The 20,738-nt window shown below is 40.5% G+C and overlaps 1 protein-coding gene across 2 annotated transcripts in view; it reads right to left on the reverse strand.

Annotated features, from left to right (window-relative positions):
* Window positions 1–20,738, reverse strand: part of UNC13C (unc-13 homolog C) — a 425,720-nt gene that overhangs the window by 266,766 nt on the left and 138,216 nt on the right. For both annotated transcript variants that reach the window (XM_075006542.1, XM_075006543.1), the window contains 2 exons: window positions 18,134–18,361; window positions 9,795–9,936 (listed from right to left, as the gene is read on the reverse strand). In XM_075006542.1, the coding sequence (XP_074862643.1) occupies window positions 9,795–9,936; window positions 18,134–18,361 (370 nt within the window). The remainder of the gene's footprint in view (window positions 1–9,794; window positions 9,937–18,133; window positions 18,362–20,738) is intronic.

The following is a 20,738-nucleotide window of genomic DNA, read 5'->3' on the forward strand; positions in this document are numbered from 1 at the left end:
TCACATTATTGGATCAGTCAGTGCACATACTTTAGACGAAGGCAATTATATCTAAGTATTCTGATTTTCAGTTTACCAACAACAGGCTTAGATCTGCATACTGGCCAGGAATGCTTCAATAACTAACAGAATATTCAACAAATACTACCTTTATTCATGTAATAATTTGACCTAGTGAGATGTGGAGTTATTGGAATCACAGTGATGTATAAAAAGAATTCAGTGTCTGGGTCCTAACTGGGATACAAAGGCTGGTTATTAAAACTATCAAATATCACATATTTCCCAACTTTTGGAATTAAGTTTTAGGTTAAATGAAATGAGATTTAAACTTCAACATTGATTCAATTCAACAATTTTTGCTGCTTTGAAAGCCATCACCTAGCTAGAGATAGGCAAGATAAAGAGTTGTATTCAGCTGAAATGCAGCATTATACAAATAGTTTGAGTAACATACAATAAATCTAGGCTTGTAATCTGAGAATTAAACCTCTTTAAATAGGATGACCGTATCTCCCTATCCTGAATATGGGACAGCAGGGCTGGGGTGTGGCTCCCCAGCTGCGGCTGCCAAGGGCTACCACCATCGCGGACCTTCCCAGCTGCCTCATGCCTTGGGGCATTGGGAAGGAGGTGGTAGCAAATGTTGGCAGGCTCCCAGCTCCCTGCACCTTCGGAAGCTGGGAAGGAGGTGACATCCATGTTCGTATTCCTCCCAGTTCTCTGCATCTTGGGGAGCTGGTAACTGGGCAGCAGCCACACCACCGCTCTTCCCAGCTCCCCTGGGCCTCAGGGATTCAGGAACTAGGTGGCAGCCATGACTGTCTGGCTCCTGGCTCCCTCCAGGGTAGCCAAGTGGCAGGTGAGCTGGTCCAGTGAGGAGATGGGAGTCAGGGAGCAGCCACGTTGGTGCACTCCCAGCTTCCCCGTGCCTTGGTGAGCTGGGAAGGAGGGAGCAGCTGAGCTGGTGCACTCCTGGTTTCCCTGAGCCATGGGGAACTGGCAGCCAGGAGGCAGCCACACCTGTCTGGCTCCCATTGGCTGCCATGCCATCGGCTGCCATGCCATCTGGCTCCTGGCTTCCCCAAGCTGCAGGGCGCCAGAGGGCAGCCATGCAGGTGCACTCCTGGCTTTCTCAAATACAGGTCAATTAGCCCCTTTTTAAAATAAATTGGGACACCTTCCTGGCACCCAAAATATGGGTCTGTCCTGGCAGAAACGGGACAGATGGTCACTTTATCCTTAATCCTCTGACCTTTGTGCTAAAATTGCAATCCTGATGATCCACATGTAGAGATTAAATTATATAGTTGTTATATGAATATTTCTTAACCTATTCATAAGAAGATAAGAATTATCATACCAGATCTGACCCACAGCCCATCTGGTGTCATGTTTCTGATGACAACTAGTACCAGATGTTTCAGAGCAAGGAGCTCAATACCCTGGAGACATTTATGTAATAACCTGACTGCTGCCTGTATGGCATGCTTCTTCTTCCCCTCAGTTGCAGGCTGCCTTATACCCTGAAGCATGATGGCTAATGACCCTAATCCTTGTTTTTTAAAAAAAATCCCTTGTAGTTTAACTGGGCCATTACCATTCATCCATGAGATATCTGTTATTTGTCCTGAAAAGGACATGTTTTACAAGAGGCCAAATTCAGTACGTTCGTACATCAAAAATGGGAAAATTCTGGGGATATGGCACATAAAGATGTCAAAGGAACCTATATCCATGTTAACATGTTAACTATGTCAGATTTTGCAGCAAAAGTCCTCTTCAAAGATGACTGACCATTTCAATAGTTGATTTTAATTCCTTTTAATTTTTGGTGTTTATTTGTTGCCTTTCTGTCTTTCTCTCCTTTTTTACATCCACCACATATATGCTAAGTAGTGGCAAATAGTAACAGAGAGGTAGTCATGTTAGTCTGTATTCTAACAAAACAAAACAGCAGTCACGTAGCACTTTAAAGACTAACAAAATAATTTATTAGTTGATGAGCTTTCATGGGACAGATCCATTTTTTCAGATCTATAGCATTTCCAGTCCAGACTCAATTATATAGTACAGAGGTCCAAAAAAAGAAAACCCCAATAAAAACAGATAAATCAAATTAATGGAACTGAAAAAGGTGGGATGAGGGGTGTGGGATGTTAAGTGTCTTGCCTGAGATAATTATGAACATCAAAGGAAGGGAAGCAGTCCTTGTAATGTGTGAGAAAATTGCTGTCCCTTTTCATACCAAGTGTTAATGTATCAAATTTAAGTATGAACCCCAGTTCACAAATCTCCCTATGTAATCTGCTTTTAAAGTCTCTTTATTGTAGGACATATATTCTGAGGCCTTTAACAGAATAGCCCACCCCACTGAAATACTGATAGGCTTATGTATATTGAGATTCCTAATATCTGCTCTGTGTCCATTCGTTCTTTGGTGAAGTGTTTGCCAAGTTTGTCCAATGTACATAGTAGAGGTGCATTGCTGTCACATGATGGTATATATAATATTGGTTGAGGTACTGGAGAATGAGCCCCTGATCTTGTAATTAATGTGGTTAGGTCCAGTAATGGTATCTCCAGAATAAATATGTGGACAAAGTTGGCAACAGGGTTTGTTGCAAGGAAAAGTTCAAGGATTAATATTATTGCAGCATAGACTGTGGTGTTATTGAGAATCCGCATTAAGTTAGGAGATTGTCTATAGGAGGGGACAGACCTGTTACCTAGGGCCTTCTGGAGTGTAGTATGATAGGTTGTAGGTTTTTAATGATACCTTGCAGGGGTTTCATGGGGGCTATAGGTAACGACAAGTGGTGTTCTGTTATTGACCTTACTGGGCCTATCTTGAAGTAGTTGGTTTCTGGATATTTGTCTAGCCCTGTCAATCTGGTTTTTTACTTCTCCCAGTGGGTAGTTAAGTTTTATGAATGCTTGGTAGAGATCTTGAAGTTTTTGGTCTCTGGCAGTAGGATCACAGCAGATGCAATTGTATGTAGGGGCTTGACTATAAACGATGGATCGTGTGGTGTATGCTGGATGGTAGCCAGAGACATGTAGGTAAATGTAGCATCAGTGGGTTTCTGGTAGACAGTGGCATTGATCTGGCCATCAGTGATTCGTACTGTGGTGTCCAAGAAATATATCTCTCATGTGGGATAGTCAGGGCTGAGATTGATGGTGCAGTGCAGGTTGTTAAAATCTCTATGAAATTCTTCCAGAGTTTCTTTACTGTGGGTCCAAATGATAAAGATATCATCGATGTAGCATATGTAAAGGAGGGGTGTTAGGGGACAAGAGCTGAGGAATCATTGTTCTAAATCAGCCATAAAAATGTTAGAATACTGTGGGGCCGTGTGTGTGCCCCTAGCAACGCTGCTAATCTGGAGGTATAAATTGTCCCCAAACTGGAAATAATTGTGGGTGAGAACAAAGTTACAAAGGTCAGACACCAGATTTGTCATGGTAACATCAAGGATGGTGTTCCTGATTGCTTGTAGTCCATCTTCATGTGGAATATTGGTGTAGAGAGCCTCTAAACCCATGGTGACAAGGATGGCGTTGTCAGGAAGGTTTCCAACGTTTTGTAACTGCCTCAGGAAGTCAGTGGTATTTTGGAGATAGCTGGAAGTGCTGGTGGTGTAGGGTTTGAGGAGAGAGTCTACGTTGCTAGATAGTCTGGTAGTAAGAGTGCAAATACCAGAAATGATAGGGCATCTGAGGTTTCCAGGTTTGTAGACTTTAGGAAACAAATAGAATAATCTGCGTTGGGGCTCATATGGTATCTCAGAGTGAATTTGTTCCTGAATAGAGGCAGGGAGTTCCTTTAGTAGATGGAGTAGTTTATTTTGGAATTCTAAAGTGAGATCAGAGGAAAGAGGTCTGTTGGAGAGTTGGAGCAGAAGTGAATTAGGATTGGTGGAACCTGGTCCAGACCAAATGGAGGCCCTCCCCACGTCTTCCATTGGCAATCCACCTTCCTCCCACTGTGTCCAGTCCTCCTCATGGGGAAGTTAGGGTCTGGCACAGAGACTTGCCCCACCTGCCTGAGACTCTTGCCAGGGAGTGAGATTGTCACCTGCTTTCCAGCAGGAGTACTGGGCAGGTGGAGTGGGTTGGGATGTCAGGAACCCATTTACCCAGTGTCCCCTAATTGGCAGGTGCCACTGGATATGGGACCTGCTGGCCCAGTGGTTAATCCTCCACTGATGGTAAGCATGGTCTCCCTTACACAGCAAAGAGCAAAACTGAGTTACTGAGTATTCTACAAGTAACAGATGGATAGCTGCATTAGTCTGTATCTTCAAAAACAACAAGAAGTCCTGTGGCACCTTAAAGACCAGGGAATATTGTGGAGTCTAAGCTTTCACAGGCAAACGCTTCATCAGATGCACGACTCATGCATCTAACAAAGTGGGTCTTTGCCCACAAAAGCATATGCTCCAAAATATCTGTTAGTTTATAAGGTGCCACAGGGCTTCTTGTTGCTTTTAAGTATTCTACACTAAAATAGAAACACTTTATAAAAATAAAAGGTGTGTTTAATGTTCTGTTTGCCTTCTTTCTCCATTTGGTAAAGTCTTCATTATGGACTGTTTGAATGTGGAGTAAAACATACAAAAAATGCCACACTTTTCACAACTGTTGCACCTTTTGTTTTTTAATCTGTGTTATTCAAAGTGACCAACAAATGTTTATCATCCCTTTCAAAGGCTGTCAGTGATTTTTATCCTTTCTCTGTAATATGTATTAAGTATTGGCAATCAGGGTGAGGCATGCTAATATTACTTGCAAGATCTGCTTGCAAAGTGAGCTTAAAACTGGTTTCTTCAGTTGAATCTGACATAATCCTCCCATGTACAAAAGAACCACGGACAAACTAATCCTGACCTCCCACCATGTTAAAGAAATGTGAAAGTTGCAAAATCAAGTATGCAAAAATTAGGAAATGTCTGAATTAAAATTGCCTATGAAATGTTAATTTGGGCCCTGTCTGCGCTGTGACAGTCTTTGATCATATAATCACACACTATTCTATTTTATAGGACCCTAAATAATCTGGGTTTTTATGTTTGCATTCTTTCAGGGTCAAATCAGATATTATGGAATTTACAAAAACAAATGCTAGTTATGTGCCTTACTCCCATTAATTTTCACTGTCTTTTGTGCCTTTTAAAAGCTATCCAGAAATGGTCATCTTTATCTGACTTTATGAAGAATACCCATTACATCATCTTTCTCTTTGCATTTGTACATGACAGAAGTCAGTGATTCACACCACCTGAGCATTCAGTGTATTTGATGAATTGACAGACGACCAACTCCCGTTGAAAATTAAATTTTTAACTCTTAAGATTTTTCATTCAGTTTCATGATTGATCCATTGATGAGTGGTGTAATTTGAAACCATGACTGCGACTAGCCAGTAAATAACTAAATCGACCTCTGAGTTCTCTCCCATTGATTCTGGTACTCCGCCAGGACAAGAAGACTAGGTGGAGTTGATGGAAGAAAATCAACCACTGACCTTACCACACTGAAGACATGGTTGTAAGTTGGTCTAAGTATAGCAGGGTCTCAATATTCATGAACCTAAGGTTCACAAATTCAATTATTCATGAGTGGCTGCTTCCCTGGGGCATGGAGGCCTGGCAGCTGCAACTTCCCCTGGGGTTCTGGGCAGGGAGTGCCAGCAGCTGCCACTTCCCCAGGATTCTGGGAAGGGAGTGCCAGCAGCCACTGCTTCCTGGGGCTCTGGGGAGGACCGCTGACAGCCACCAGTTCCCGTGGGGCTCAGGCCAGGGAGCGCTGGCAGTCGCTGCTTCCCCAGGGCCCGAGGCAAGAGTGCTGGCAGCTGCCACTTCCCAGGGCTCCGGAGCAGGCAGCATCAGCAGCTGCTGCTTCCCTGGGGCTCCAGGCAGGGAACGCTGGCAGCCAGGGGCTGCCATATTTGCGAAATTCAACATGAGTGAAGGTTCTCAACATGGAGCCCTCACGGATGTTGAGACCCTACTGTATGTGGACTTGAGCCATGCTATTTGCTTAGCTGAAGTTGTGTATCTTAACTGACAGGAGTGCATCGCATAGGCTATCCTTGAAGTTAGCAAGAGTATCCTTCATTGTTGACTGTGAGCTGGCTGAACTGCATGGGTGAAGAAAGTGTTAATGAGACAAGATTACAGTAGAACCCCAAGATGCACCCACTCAAGTTGTTTGAATCTCAGGTTAACGTGACTCAGGGTGGTGGGGAGCTGGTGCCTGGCTCCAGGCTGCCCGCCACTCAGGGGAGCTGGGAAACCAGTGCAGCAGCTCTTGGCTGCCTGCCACTCAACAGGAGACAGGAAGCTGACCAGCACTGCTGTGCTGGTTAGTTTCCTGGCTCCCCTGAGTTATGCAAAATTTGACTTACATGGGGTTGAGCAAGAACCCAACCTGCCTGTAAGTTGGGGATCTACTGTATTTTACTGAAATAGAAGTCTGCAGCTGTTTGGAAAGCAGAAGACTACTTTCAAGACATGTTCTAAGACTGTGAAGTATCAGGACTTAAAATGTTCAAGGGCAGCAATCAGGAAATGTAAAGGCCAGTTGGATTTGTAAATACATCCTTTTCTATTTTGTTATCATGAAGTGTAATTTTCTGACTATCAGTTCAAACTGACAAAAATTAATTAGGATTCTACATAGTCTTGATTGTAGACTGACTTAATTGGTGTAGCCTGGAATTTTTAACATATTGATTACAGCTATTTTCTTTAGGGAGGAAAAATAGAGTAAGGAACTTGATTCTGATTTCATGGAAGTTTTATACTAGTGTAATGTAACTGAAACTTATGGAGTTAACCCTTATTCAGGTCAGTATGAGAGGACAATCAGGCTAATGTGTACAGTCAAAGTAAAGATTATTTGCATTATTAATTGATAAGGTAAATTAATCAGTTATCATTGTTTTGGGTTGCTGGTACTGTACTGTTGGCTGCATTGGGCTGAAGCTGTGTGGTGTAGCTATTTTTAGTAGAGAACTCAGTCTCATGGAGTTACTGACTTGGCTGCTTACAGAAGTTTTAACACAGAAAATTCAAATAATTCATTTTTGGGTTTGTATCCTGTTAGCCCAAAGATTCTGAAAACTGGGGGTTCTGATTCTCAGACAAATACTATTTCTTGCAAAACATTCCATAATTGCAACATTATTTGCTGAATAAATATAAATATTGATCTGCTTATGGCTCCTCTGTGAATGGAAAATAAGGCTCAATATCTTGAATACATTATCTTTTGTGATATTGATCTGAAGAAGTGGGTCTGTCCCATGAAAGCTCATCACCAAATAAATCATTTTTTTAGTCTTCAAAGCGCTACATTTCTGCTGCTTTGTTTTGTTGGAGTACAGGCTAACAGGGCTACCTCTCTGCTACTTATCTTCTGTGAACTACTTAATTCTAATATCTTAATTCACAGGAGCAACTGGCATATATAAGTTAACAGTTGGATTGTTATAGCGATGGCCTAAACAAAGAGGGGATTGCTGGCCATGACAGGAGGAACAATTGGTTCTTATACATAGGCTGTGTCTACACTACCTCCGTACTTCGAAGGGAGGATGGTAAGTAGGGTGCTGTGAGTTTATTAATGAAGTGCTGCACTGCATATGCAGCACTTCATTAAGTAAATTCCTCCCCACAGCAACTTCGAAATTTTAAGCCTTGAAGTGCTGGCTTGCGTGTAGCCGCAGCTCACCCTCTGGTACTTTGAAGCTGCTTCAGGGGGGAATTTGCTTGATGAAGTGCTGCGTATGCAGCGCAGCACTTCATTAATAAACTCCCACACCCTACTTACCATCCACCCTTTGAAGTAGGGAGGTAGTGCAGACAAGCCCATAGAGAAGTGGATTCTAGTTAAGGAAGGTAGAAGAGAGTGACTGGCAGCCTACGTAGGCAGGATTTTATCCCTTCATCTATAACTCCTTGCCTAGTCTTCAGTTTCCTGGAACTTTATACCTTCTAAATCTAAAGGAAGACAAAACTTCTCTTTCATATGGATGTATGGTACCCATATTATGCATTTAGTGAGGAAAGTTACTCCTGGATAGAAAACAATAATGTGAATATCCAGTGGAATGCAGGGGGTAGGAGTAAGGGCAGAGATTAAACACTGCTAAAATCCTTAGCTATGGAGTATTTTGCACCGTAAGTGAGTGTTTATTCAGTGTCATCAACTGAAACGTGTTGGAAACCTCTGGACAATTTGCAATATCTTGAGTGGTTTTCAGAGTTTGGTGGTGCATAAATGTTATGAAGTTATCTGAAAATAATGTGCATCACCACTGTACATGGAAAGTCATCAGATAACATTAGGCTTGTTATTGTTATATTTTGAGTGGCATTATTAATAATAGATGTAATGGACTGATATAATGCAAAACTGTATCATTAGATTATTAAAATTAGCTGTAATTTGCATGTGTTTTCAGCAAAAATGATTATGCAGCTACATAAAAGTTTAGTATTTCCTATTTTAACATTTGCTGCTCTTTCATATTTTCATAATTCACTATAGTTTATATTAATGTTTTTCACATACATTTAACAAACATCTGCTTACATCAAATAATAAGGTAACCCTAGGTGAGACTAACCTATACTAGATTTAACATAAAAACATGAAACCTTGACTGAAATTAATATTTCTCTTTCAGTTATATCTTCTAAATTAACCCACAGGTTGAATTAACTTTTCAGAACCCTTAAATGCCTTTGAAAAATAATAGTTATGTACATCATATACCGTGGCACATAGCAGACCTGTTGAGAAATGGGTGGACATTGATGTATGCCTTACTAGAATCCTATATGCAGACTGATGTCATTCACAGAAATATGCTGCATCCAGGCCAGGTCTACACTAGCCAAAAACTTTGAAATGGCCATGCAAATGGCCATTTCAAAGTTTACTAATGAAGTGCTGAAATACATATTCAGTGTCTCATTAGCATGCAGGTGGCCGCGGCACTTCGAAATTGATGTGGCTCGCTGCTGCGCGGCTCGTCCAGATGGGGTTCCTTTTCGAAAGGACCCCGGCTACTTCGAAGTCCCCTTATTCCTATCTGCTTATAGGAATAAGGGGACTTCGAAGTAGGCGGGGTCCTTTTGAAAAGAGCCCCACCTGGACGAGCCGTGCGGTGGCAAGCCAAGTCAATTTCGAAGTGCCGCGGCTGCCCGCATGCTAATGAGGTGCTGAATATGTATTTCAGTGCTTCATTAGTAAACTTCGAAATGGCCATTTGCATGGCCATTTTGAAGTTTTTGGCTAGTGTAGACTTAGCCCCAGAAAGCAATACTTCCAGGAAAAATGTTAGAGTGTTTACAAATTAAGATTTCCTTTGCTATTCCACCATTCCATGAATACCATTTTCTGTAAGATGTTCTTCTGGGCAAGATGTCTGGTATGGTTCTCTGCAAGCCTACATCTACACTACAGACTGGCCTGAATAAAACGAAGAAGAATTTATGATCATCATAGCTATACACTTTTACTTAATTTGCCCCAGGTCTTTAGACAAAACAAATCAGTTTACTATTAGACTTGACTTTGGACTGTTTACTCTTGTATGTGATGGAGTCATAAAATAACCATAATTTTAGTATCTATGTAGGCATTCCTACCAATGATTTGCTAGTTAATGCATTATGGAAATATCTGATGTGTACAACAAATATTTATAGATGAAGTAATGTCATGCAATAGATTATGTCACAAAGTTTGCCAAATATCTGTTGCATTTCTCTACTCACAAATAAAATTTTTCATCCCATACTGGATTCAAGTTTCCAAAGATAGTTTTAGTTCTCCGTTTGGTTTTGCCAACTTGTACGGTAACATATGGGTCACTTGATCCTGTTTTATCTTTTGCTTGAAGACCCTGGGCACAAACCACTGCAAGAAAAATAAAATAAACAGGTTTTACCACATAGCTTTCATTGTGAAGGACCACTTGCAACAATGACTAAAAAAGGAGAAAATGTAATTATATGGACTCTTGGAAAGGAAGGTTAATAGGAAATCAAGAAGAGGGCTCAAGAGAATATCATTTTAACTTCTGTTAGCTGGGAACTTGATGATAAAATTGCTGTGTGAGTTCCATGACCTTTGTTATGTAGAAGATTGTACTAGATTATCATAATGACCCCTTTTGGCCATAAAACCTATGAATCTGGCTAATGTGCAATAATTTAAAGATTAACTGCAGCGTTTATCTACTATACAGCGTGTATGATACAAAGCAAGTATTTTCTGCAACAATGAGCAATGCGATTCCATGGTAAAGCTGTATTTCAATGCACTGTAAGCAACATAATGGTACAGTCTAACTATAGGCTTATGATTCTGTGTACAGTAGGAAAGGCTTTCAAAATTTTTGTTTGCACCAGCAGAATGTTTGCCCTGAATTTTGGAACTAAATATGGATGTTCTTAATGCATCATTCCTCCATGGAATATGTGGGACTAAAACAGTCTAACTAATTTTGACCATATTATAGGATCATAGAAAGATAGAACACTAGAACTGGAAGGCACCTCAAGAGGTCATCCAGTGCAGTTCCCTGCCCTCATGGCAGGACCAAGAACCATCTGGATTATCCCTGTTAGACGTTTATCCAACCTGTTCTTCAATATCTCCAATGATGAAGATAATAAAACCAACCTAGGCAATTTATTCCAGTACTTAACCACTCTGACAGTTAGGAACTCTTTCCTCATGACCAGTCTAAACCTCCCATGCTGCAATTTAAACCCGTTGCTTCTTGTCCTGTCATCACAGGTTAAGGAGAACAGTTTTCTCCCTCTTCCATGTAACACCATTTTTGGTACTTGAAACCTGCTATCATGTCCTCTCTTAGCCTTTGCTTTTCCAAACTAGACAAACCCAGTTCTCTTAATCTTCTCTCCTAGGTCACATTTTCTAGACTTTTAAACATTTTAGTTACTCTCCTCTGGACCCTCGCCAATTTCTCCACATCTCTCCTAAAATGTGGTGCCCAGAACAGGATACAATACTCCAAATGAGGCCTAATCAGCACAGGGTAGAGCAAAAGAATTACTTGTCATGTCTTGCTCACAATACTCCTGTTAATGCATCCCAGAATCACTTTTGCTTTTTTTTCCCCCCAACAGTGTCATGCTGTTGACTCATGCTTAGCGTGTAGTCTACTATGATGCCTAGATCCCTTTCTGTAGTCCTCTATCCCAGGGAGTACTTTGTATTTATCCTTATTGAACTTCATCCTAGATTCCTCAGGCCATTTCTCCAGTTTGTCCAGATCATTTTGAATCCTGATCTATCCTCCAAAACACTTGCAACCCTTCCCAGCTTCAGCATCATCTGCAAACTTGATAAGTGTACTCTCTATGCCACTATCTAACTAATTTATGAAGATATTGAACAGAACCAGCCTCGAAACTGACCCTGTGTGGAACCTCACTTGTTATTCCCTTCCAGAATGGCTGTGAACCATCAATAACTACTCTTTGTAAATAGTTATCCCACCAGTTATGCACACATCAGCTAGTAGCTTCAGCTAAGTTGTATTACCTTAGTTTACTGATAAGAAGGTCGTGTGATACTATATCAAATGTCTTACTAAAATCCAGGTATACCACATCCACCACTTTCCCTTTATCCACAAAGCTTGTTGTCCTATAAAAGAAAGCTGTCAGGTTGGTTTGACATGATTTGTTCTTGACAAATCCATGCTGGCTGTTACCTTTCACCTTATTATCTCCCAGGCATTTGCAGATGGATTCCTTATAATTTGTTCCATCATCATTCCTGGCACTGAAGATAAACTGACTGGTCTGTAATTTCCTGGATTGTCCTTACTGCCCTTTTCATAGGTGGGCACAGGATTTGCCCTTTTCCAGTCTTCTGGAATCTCTCCTGACTTCTACGACTTTTCAAATGCTCAGATACCTCCTCTATCAGATACCTCCTTGAGTATTCTAGGATGCAATTCATCAGGTCCTGGTGACTTGAAGACATCTAACTTTTCTAAGTAATTTGTAACTTTTTCTTTCCCCATTTCACTAGCATTCCCTATGTTAGGCATCCAGGCTCCATCAACCTTCTTGCAGACAAACGAAGAAATCATTAAGTACCTGTGCTGTTTCCATGTTTTCTGTTTTTTTTCACTCTCTTCATTGAGCAATGGGCCTACCCTGTCCTTGGTCTTCCTCTTATTTCTAATATACTTGTAGAATGTTTTCTTTGTTTCCCTTATGTCTCCAGCTAGAATGAGCTCATTTTGGGCTTACACCTTTCTAATTTTGCCCCTACATTCCTGTCTTATTTGTTTATATTCCTCCTTTGCACTTTGACCTAATTTCCACTTTTTATATAATTCCTTTTTGTTTTTTTTAGGTCATTCGAGATCTCTTGTTTAAGCCAGGCTGGTCTCTTCCTTTTTCCTGCACACAGGAATGATTTGTTCTTCCACCCTTAGTAATGTCCCTTTGAAAAATTGCTGTCTTCAACTGCTTTTTCCATATAGTCTTCCTTTCCATCAGACCTTATCCAGCAGTTCTTTGAGTTTACTAAAGTCTGCCTTCCTGAAATTCATTGTCTTTACTTTGCTGTTTGCCCTTCTACCACTCCTTAGAATCATGAACTCTTATCATTTCATGATTACTTTCACCCAGGTTGCCTGCCACTTTCATATTCTCAACCAGTTCTTCCCATTTGTTAAAGTCGTATCTAAAACAGCCCCCCCTCACAGTAGCTTTCTCCATCTTCTCAAATAAAAAAATTGCCTCCAATGTATTACAAAAACTTGTTGGATAATCTGTGAATACCCAGCCAGTCAAAAGCTTGAAGTAACAGTGGAGACACTGCATTCAAGGAAATTAACTGTCACTAGCCTTGTGTATGTTGTCACCATATTAGTCCGTGAATATTACAGAGACAAGGTGGGCGAGATAATATCTTTTACTGGGCAAACTTCTGTTGGTGAAAGAGAGAAGCTTTCGAACTTCAGAAACAGAATTCTGTGTGGTTTGAAACTTGCCTCTCCTGCCAACAATAGTTGAGCCAATAAAAGAGGTAACTCCTCATCCAGGGTGTCTATCCATTAGCCATGTAAACATTTTTCAGAGTTTATGATGGCTAATACACACACACACGCACACACAGTTGTCAATACAAATATGTATCACTTGAAAGTTTTTTCTGTCATAATTTGTAACACTTGAGAGCTATCATTTGAATGCAAAATTGGCAAAATGAGGATAACCCATAATTGAAAAAGCTGTCACAGGTGCTCACAGCAGGGAATTATTATTTTTAATATATTATTTAAAACATCTTGTTGCACCCCTACCCCCCACCAATTGCATCTGTTTGATGTTATCATTTAGTTAACATATCCCGCTGTCAATCACCTGGAATAACAAAGCTCACCATGTACTCAGAAAAGTGACTGAATATAAATGGCACTTCCTGAGCCAGCAGTTCCTCTCTATATGTTTTTTCAAAGTCAAATCTGCCAACTTTCATGAAAAAATAAGTTTTCATTACCATTCACTCCCGTCAACCCCGTAGAACACTACATCTTGGGAATTCAGTTAGGTTTGTCTCTGCCTAGCACTTCCTTATTGGCACAAAGAACCCTTTTCAAAGACACAAATGGCAAGCAGGTACTCAGCTCCATTGTTAAGAAAGTTCAACACCTTTTGGCTACATCTACATGAGAGGCTTTTCCCGGCAAAACTTAGCTTTTCCTGGAAAAACCATTGAACGTCTACATGCAAAATGCACTTTGTTGACGGTTTGATAAAACCCAGTACATCCACCAGCAGCGTTATAGCTCTTCCCGCTCAGGTACAATGCCTCTGTAGACAGAACAGCTGTGAAGATACTCCAGAGCCCCTTTGTCAACAGAAAGGGCTTCTAGTTCACCAAGAAGCCCTGTTTGCAAAGCTTCCAGTCAGTCATTCTGTGAAGAGAGGGTCAGGCAATCGGAGCAGATTGCTCTTTCCATCTGCTTTTACGTGTAGACACAATCTTTCGTCAGAAGTTTTGCTGGGAAATCCAGCAGTGGCTTCTCGTGTAGATGTAGCCTTTGTGTCTGTGGAACAGATCCCCTAGAAATAACTAAATTCCAGTTGCAGAATGACCTGTGTAACACACTTCTGTTCTCAGTGGCACCTGTGCAATCAAACTGAATGCAAGATACTTGCACAGGGGCTACTTAAAGCATAAACTGAGGATAAAGAAGCTACACAGCAGTAACTGGGGAGAGGATTTGGACTTTGTTTATGGTGATGATTCATGAGCCACAAACCATTGCCTTGGAGTCTTAAATCAGGTTCCTTGTTTAGGGCTGGCAGGTAGAGAAAATAACAAACATTCATCTTCTGACTTGAAAATTGAGTAAATTTGAAGTGGGAATAAGGGAGATATAATAAATGTGAATGTACACAATGCGCCATTTTATAAAGTAATTTGGTAGAGTAAAACCATACTTTAAAGGGCAAATGCTGCCGACATTTTCAAACGTTTGGTAGGAGACCAAACATTGGAAAATCCAGAGTGGATATGATACACAGCATACTCAAGGGGCTGCTATGCTAATGATGATCAGAATCCACACAAAAGGATTCTCAAATAGACTTCCTGTGGTAGGTGCATTGGAGCATGACTAGGGAAAATAGTTCAAAAGAAGAAGATAGGTAATGACTATTTTCTAATAGAAGGGTGAAGGGACATTGCCAAGTTGCTTAATCTGGGAGGAAGCTGTCCAGATTTTCGTGGTTCAGAACGAAGGGCATTCCTATACTTACTTGTGGATTGATGCTCGGTGCTCCCATCAACCCTGATGGGAGCCTTTCTACAGTCAACTTCCTGCTGTGGTGGGGATGACACTAAGGTTCGAATCAAAGTATGTCAACTCCAGTTACGCAAATAATACAGCTAGAGTTGCGTACCTTAAAATCAAACTTATCCCCTAATATTGGCCTGGCTTAAAGCTAAATAATTTATTTGCAAGGAGGTATGTAAGGAATTACACTGTAGGAACACTGTGAATAATGAAACACAACCTTCCATGCAAGGGTTGTACTGCCCTTCCTACTCCAAATTATTAGTAGCATGTCTTTGCACTGTGCAAGAACTCAGAGGGCTTTCTTGTTAATGTGTAGGGTCAGGAGACCTGGATTCTATTTCCAAACCAATTAACCTATTGTTGCTTCAGTTTCTCTGGCTGGTTCTATACTTGCCCCAACAGGAGGGGGCATGGTAACAAGGCAGTTCAAAGCAGGCTCATGAGGAGCTGATATGCATATTCAGCTCCTCATTAGCATAATGGTTGCTGCGTCAATTTCAAAGTGCAGACTTTGACAGTGTAGATGGGCAGCTTCAAAATGAATGCCCCACTTCAACATTCCCTTACTCCCACAAAACTAATTGGGAGTAAGAGAATGTTGAAGTGGAGAACTTATTTCAAAGCTGCTTGCATCTACACCTCCAGTCGCATTTCGAAGTCTGTACTTTGAAATTCACACAGCTGCCATTATGCTAATGAGGCACTGAATATGCATGTCAGCGCCTCATTAGCCTGTTTTGAACTGCCTCATCACCATGTCTCCTCCAAGAGGAGGGGTCGCTTGTAGAAGCAGCCTCCATCTGAAGATGGGTATAATAATTCTCTTTTACCTCACAGGAATTCTAGGGCTAAATCCCTGAATGCTGTAAGCTCTTTGGGATCCTGAGACCAAAGGTAATATACAAGTGTAAAGCATTGTTATGGGTTTGTATGGTGCTTAGTCAAATGGGGCACAGATCCAAAAGTGAGAATCCTAGGTGTAACCACAAAAAAGAACAACTAAGAAGGTATTATTCTCATCATATCTTTATTGCTGTTGTCACCCTTTTAGAAACCTTTAATTTGTTTAATAAAATATCTGTATATTGGATGTGAAAAGTCAAAGCAAAAGCAAAATGTCTAAAAAAGGGGTTTGTTCTCCACTTCTCCTACATTTCTGCCTGCTTTCTCCTCCCTACTGGACCATTTAACCTCACCCTCCCCAGCACACCTCACCATTCTCTTGGCTGCCTTTAGCCAACTTCACCTTCCCTATCCCCCACTCACAGCATCTGACTCACAGCTAATTGACATCAGAGTCTTTCAATTGATTGCAAAGGGCTTTGGATCAGCCACCAGGTAAGGACATGTCCTGTCCTCTCCAGGCAGATAGGACTAGAGCTTTGCTGTCTTCAGGCAGGTCCCTTAGGCCCCATCCACGCATCAGTTCCAAGCATAGAAAAGAACCATCAAGAAAAAAATTCTCTTTCCAGTGGGGCTTCTAGTTCTGTGCCTTGGCAGTGTGAGCTAGGGAACATGCAGCTAATGACTCTGATTCTGTTCCATTAAAGTCTACAGGAGTTTTGCCACTGACATCACTGAAAGTAGGCTCCAGTTCTTACTGGCTAAACTACTTTTATACTGACTGTGCAGTGATTTTTGAATCTACCATGTCATTCTACACAAGGGTAAAGTATGATTAGACTTGCATATTTCCTGAGTAACGCATTAAGATAATTGCACCTCTCTATGCTGGCTGTGAAGTTCCATTTAATTCAGACATAAACAATAACAAAGACATTACCGTGTCTTACAGCACTATGTAAGTATTTGAATCTTTCTTCTGCTGATGAAATATAATATGTGACCATAATATTATTGAAGGTATATTGTAAATGACATTAGCAAAACCCAACATATTGCATGTGGAGAACATGCAACTAAATTAAACACAACTGTTTGTAAATTGATCGATATATATATACACACACACACACAAACCACTAACCCATGCAGTAGTGTTCAATAGAAAGCAAATGTTCTGCATTATTTTACTGTATTCACAAGCGTGTGGTGAAAGCCAGAAGGGGTTTTTAAAGCTTATCTTCTCATCCTCTATGACAGCATGTTAAAATCCTGGAGAAGAAGGTATAATTCACTTTTAAAACCAGAATATGGATTATTTTAATGACATTAAATTAATACTGAATCTAATCAAATTCAAGGGTATTTAATGTTTCACATCACTAGCTTTTAATTCTTTAGACATGTAGTTATTTCATACACCAGTATCATACACAAGGAGGTCAGTTTGCGCCACTGTAGCTTTTATTATACTTAAGTTTTCTGGGCTGATGTCTGAATTCAGAAACTAAAATATATAAGCAATGAATTCTTGGTTCCTGATTTTTAACGCAAGCTGGAAATCTGTGAGAGCAGCTGTCCAAATTCAAAGGTTAAGAACAGTTAACAGCCGTTTTGAGCAGATGTGCTAGATGAATATCACTTAAGTGGAACGCAATCTTACTCAAGCAACAAAAATGGATGGGGATTCTTTTACCAAAGGAGATAGAATTAGCATTTCAGTCATTATGTAACTTTTACAGAGCTCATCAACCAGAACCCTTGTAACTGATCAATATTAACAAAATCTCAAGCACAGGAGGTACTGGTGGGAGGCAAAAGAGATGAAAAAAGAAAAGTTATCCTCCCACCCTAAAATAGGAAGCATTATTTATGCCATGACAGAAATATACATTTATTTTACTGACACTCTCTACACAGAATACAAGATTTTCCCTGTTATGCAAGCTTCCAGCTAATATGCTACTGAACCAGTCATTTACAACTATCTCAGAGATAAAATTTGACATGGAATTTCATCTGAGATTCTAGAAGTATAAACTCATAGAAATAGGCTACATTTGTGTTATGTAAATCTCTGTATATTGACTGTGAAAAGCCACACCAGCATTATGTTGCAGTTCCATCTAGCCAGCAGAAGCAAGATATTTAAAAAACATTTCGTTTCCATGTATCTTCTGGCTTAGCAAACCTCCCCCTGTGTTTCCCTGTTGGTCTTATTTTTTCTTCCCAACTTGGATCACTTAACCTCAGTCTCTCCCCAGTCTACCTCAGCACTCTCCTGGCTCTCTCTATTCACCCTTGCCTTCCCTCCAACCTCTGAGGCCTGTTTCACAACCCACTGAAGTTAGGAAAGAGATAATTTCAACTACAGAATATTTCAGTATGACATTTTACCAGGAAAAATTATCTTACCTGTGATGGTTATTTTTGCAGACCACTTGGATGTCCCATCCAACACGCTCTGTTTTGCTGCCTTTGTGTATTGCACAAAATCTTCTTTGGAAATCTGGAACATTTCCTGGATCATTTCAAATACCTCTGGTCTGTTTCGCTCCCTAATCTTCATTCTGTCCTTCATAGCAGTAATAATATTCTGGGTTTTATCTTCTGCCCCATGCTTAGAACTCTTCTCTGCAGCTCCTGAGTTTAAAAAAAGAAATGATTCATGTATTCATAGAAACATCACAGTATCACATTTGGTTTTTAATTCTAGAACCCTTAGGCATTATTAGGTACAATGCTGGGGTAGAGCTCTTCCAGACATTACAAACTAGAAGCCAAGGTGTCATCACACAAGAGGAATCACAGTTGGGAACTGCTGTTGTGCCATCCACCTTGATAATTCTCTATACTGAAGGTTAGAGTTGTAATTTTACTTGAGGTAAAATATTGGTAAGTAGAGTATTTTGTATTTTGCATTTAGGTGACGAATGAGTCATAAGAGGCTATTATAACTGAGAAGGAATGTACTTCAAATGACTGTGGTGGGGAAGTTGTGTCTGCCTATATTAGAGTTTGCAGGATCTTTACCTCTGTCACAAATGGATTACATTTCAGTAATGTGAATTTTAATAATTGGTGTTTCAGATATTTTAAATGCTCCTTTTCCATTTTGAGCACTTAATTCACTATCATTTTTATAGTTTCCTTAGCAAATAATTCCGATTCTACTTGCTAAAATTAAAAGGTAGAAGAAATTCGGTGATGAATGGGGTAAACTGATTTTCAAGGCATTGACTATTTGGTGTATCGTAAATACTAGTACAGCATTGCATGACAGTAACAAATCTAAGACAATCGCTGTTTCCATTGCAAACTGCTTTTATCAGAGATCTGATAACTTGATCTAAAAATATAAATGGCTTCAGATGCTTTAAGGACAATTCCTTGGTAAATCCCAGAGTTTGCAGGAACTGTATACACTTGGGAAAATTTCTTTTCATGCTGTCATGGTAGAGCATTTCCACAAGATCATATCCAAAAGCCATATAAGCCAATCATTATAGGTGAAATCTATTCCACCCATGCAGAGCCTGAGAACTTATTGCTTTAGGGCTACTTGAGCTTGGGCCAGGTAGATCAGCCACCTTCTCCCAGCTGCCCCAAGAGACAGAGTAGGAAATTCATTCTGGAATCACTGTGGGGGCAGCACACTCTGGTCACAATCCTCTGTATCTAAGTACGCCACTGGAAAACTCAGTATACCAGGAGCAGAAGCAAGGAAAGCTGGTTTCATGTTAACTATGGTCTCTGGCTTTTAAGGTAGTTTTCCTTCTCCTTAGGTGCTTGAAACAAACTGTGGCCAATATCTGGCCCTTGTTATTAAACTCTGGGGTATCAGGGAGGAGACAGGCTATGTTCTCAACCTCCCCAGCATGCAGGGACAGAAATCCCAATTCCTACCACTTCAGAGGGTGCAGCAGACCTCCTCCAGTTCTGTTCTAGCCAGTGTGTAGGGGATGGACTGGTCCTACCTCGTTGTTGTCTCCTTAGTTCTGTTTTGCACTCCAGCAGAGTGCAAGGATTTGGATGGGCCCTACTGTGGCAGAGAACTGTAAGGGACTCCTAGTATCTTCCTACCTTGAGCACTTGAGGAGCAGCAGGGCAGAATGTGATTCAAATTTCTGAAACCAGATTGTAAGAAGGTTTTTTTCTCTCACACAAGTCCCATTATGGTTAATTTCCCAAAATGTGGGTGAGCGGCAGAAGAGACCAAAGGATACTATCTATGAGACCCTCATTTATATACAATATATACATATGGCCAACTCTATTGTACAGTCAATAAAAGTGCCAGGGAAGAAAACAGAATATTAGGAACTGCAAAATGGTCAGCATCTCTTTGATAAGGTGACCACTAGAACTACCCCAGTACATAAAATAGACACATGTCCCTAAAGAGGCCAAGGCCAAGGAGGGCATTAAAGACTCCCCACTGCAGAAGGCCGAACCTGTAATTCATTAATGGAGACTATACAGTGCTTTGAAGATATTTATTTTTCTAACTATACACACATCACTGTGGTACTTCGGAGCTCAATCCGCTATTGTTAAGTCTTCTGTGTTGGATGAAAGCATGGCTGAGTGAAAGCCCTATTGTTACATTTACACTAGTATTTCTCTTTTGAAAGAGGCATGCAAATGAGGGAAATCAAAAATGCAAATGAGGTGCAGATTTACATATGTGGCACCTCGTTTGCATATTATTTTTTCAGAAGAAGAAAAGCAGTATAGTCGCAGCTCTTTCAAAAGTAATCCCCATCTTCGAAATAACCCTTCTTCCTAAAAAAATTGGAAGAAGAATTCTTTAGAAGAAGGGGATTACTTTCGAAAGACCTGCATCTACACTGCTTTTCTTCTTTTGAAAGAAGAATATGCAAATGAGGTGCCAGATATATACACCTCTGCATTATTTGCATTTTCAGTTTCCCTCATTTGCATGCCTCTTTTGAAAGAGGGATGCTAGTGTACACATAGCCATATTGTACTTGATTAATAGAAGAGTGCTTTAGGTGTC

This window comes from Carettochelys insculpta, chromosome 12 (assembly GCF_033958435.1).
Source record: "Carettochelys insculpta isolate YL-2023 chromosome 12, ASM3395843v1, whole genome shotgun sequence".
NCBI classification, from domain to species: domain Eukaryota; kingdom Metazoa; phylum Chordata; order Testudines; family Carettochelyidae; genus Carettochelys; species Carettochelys insculpta.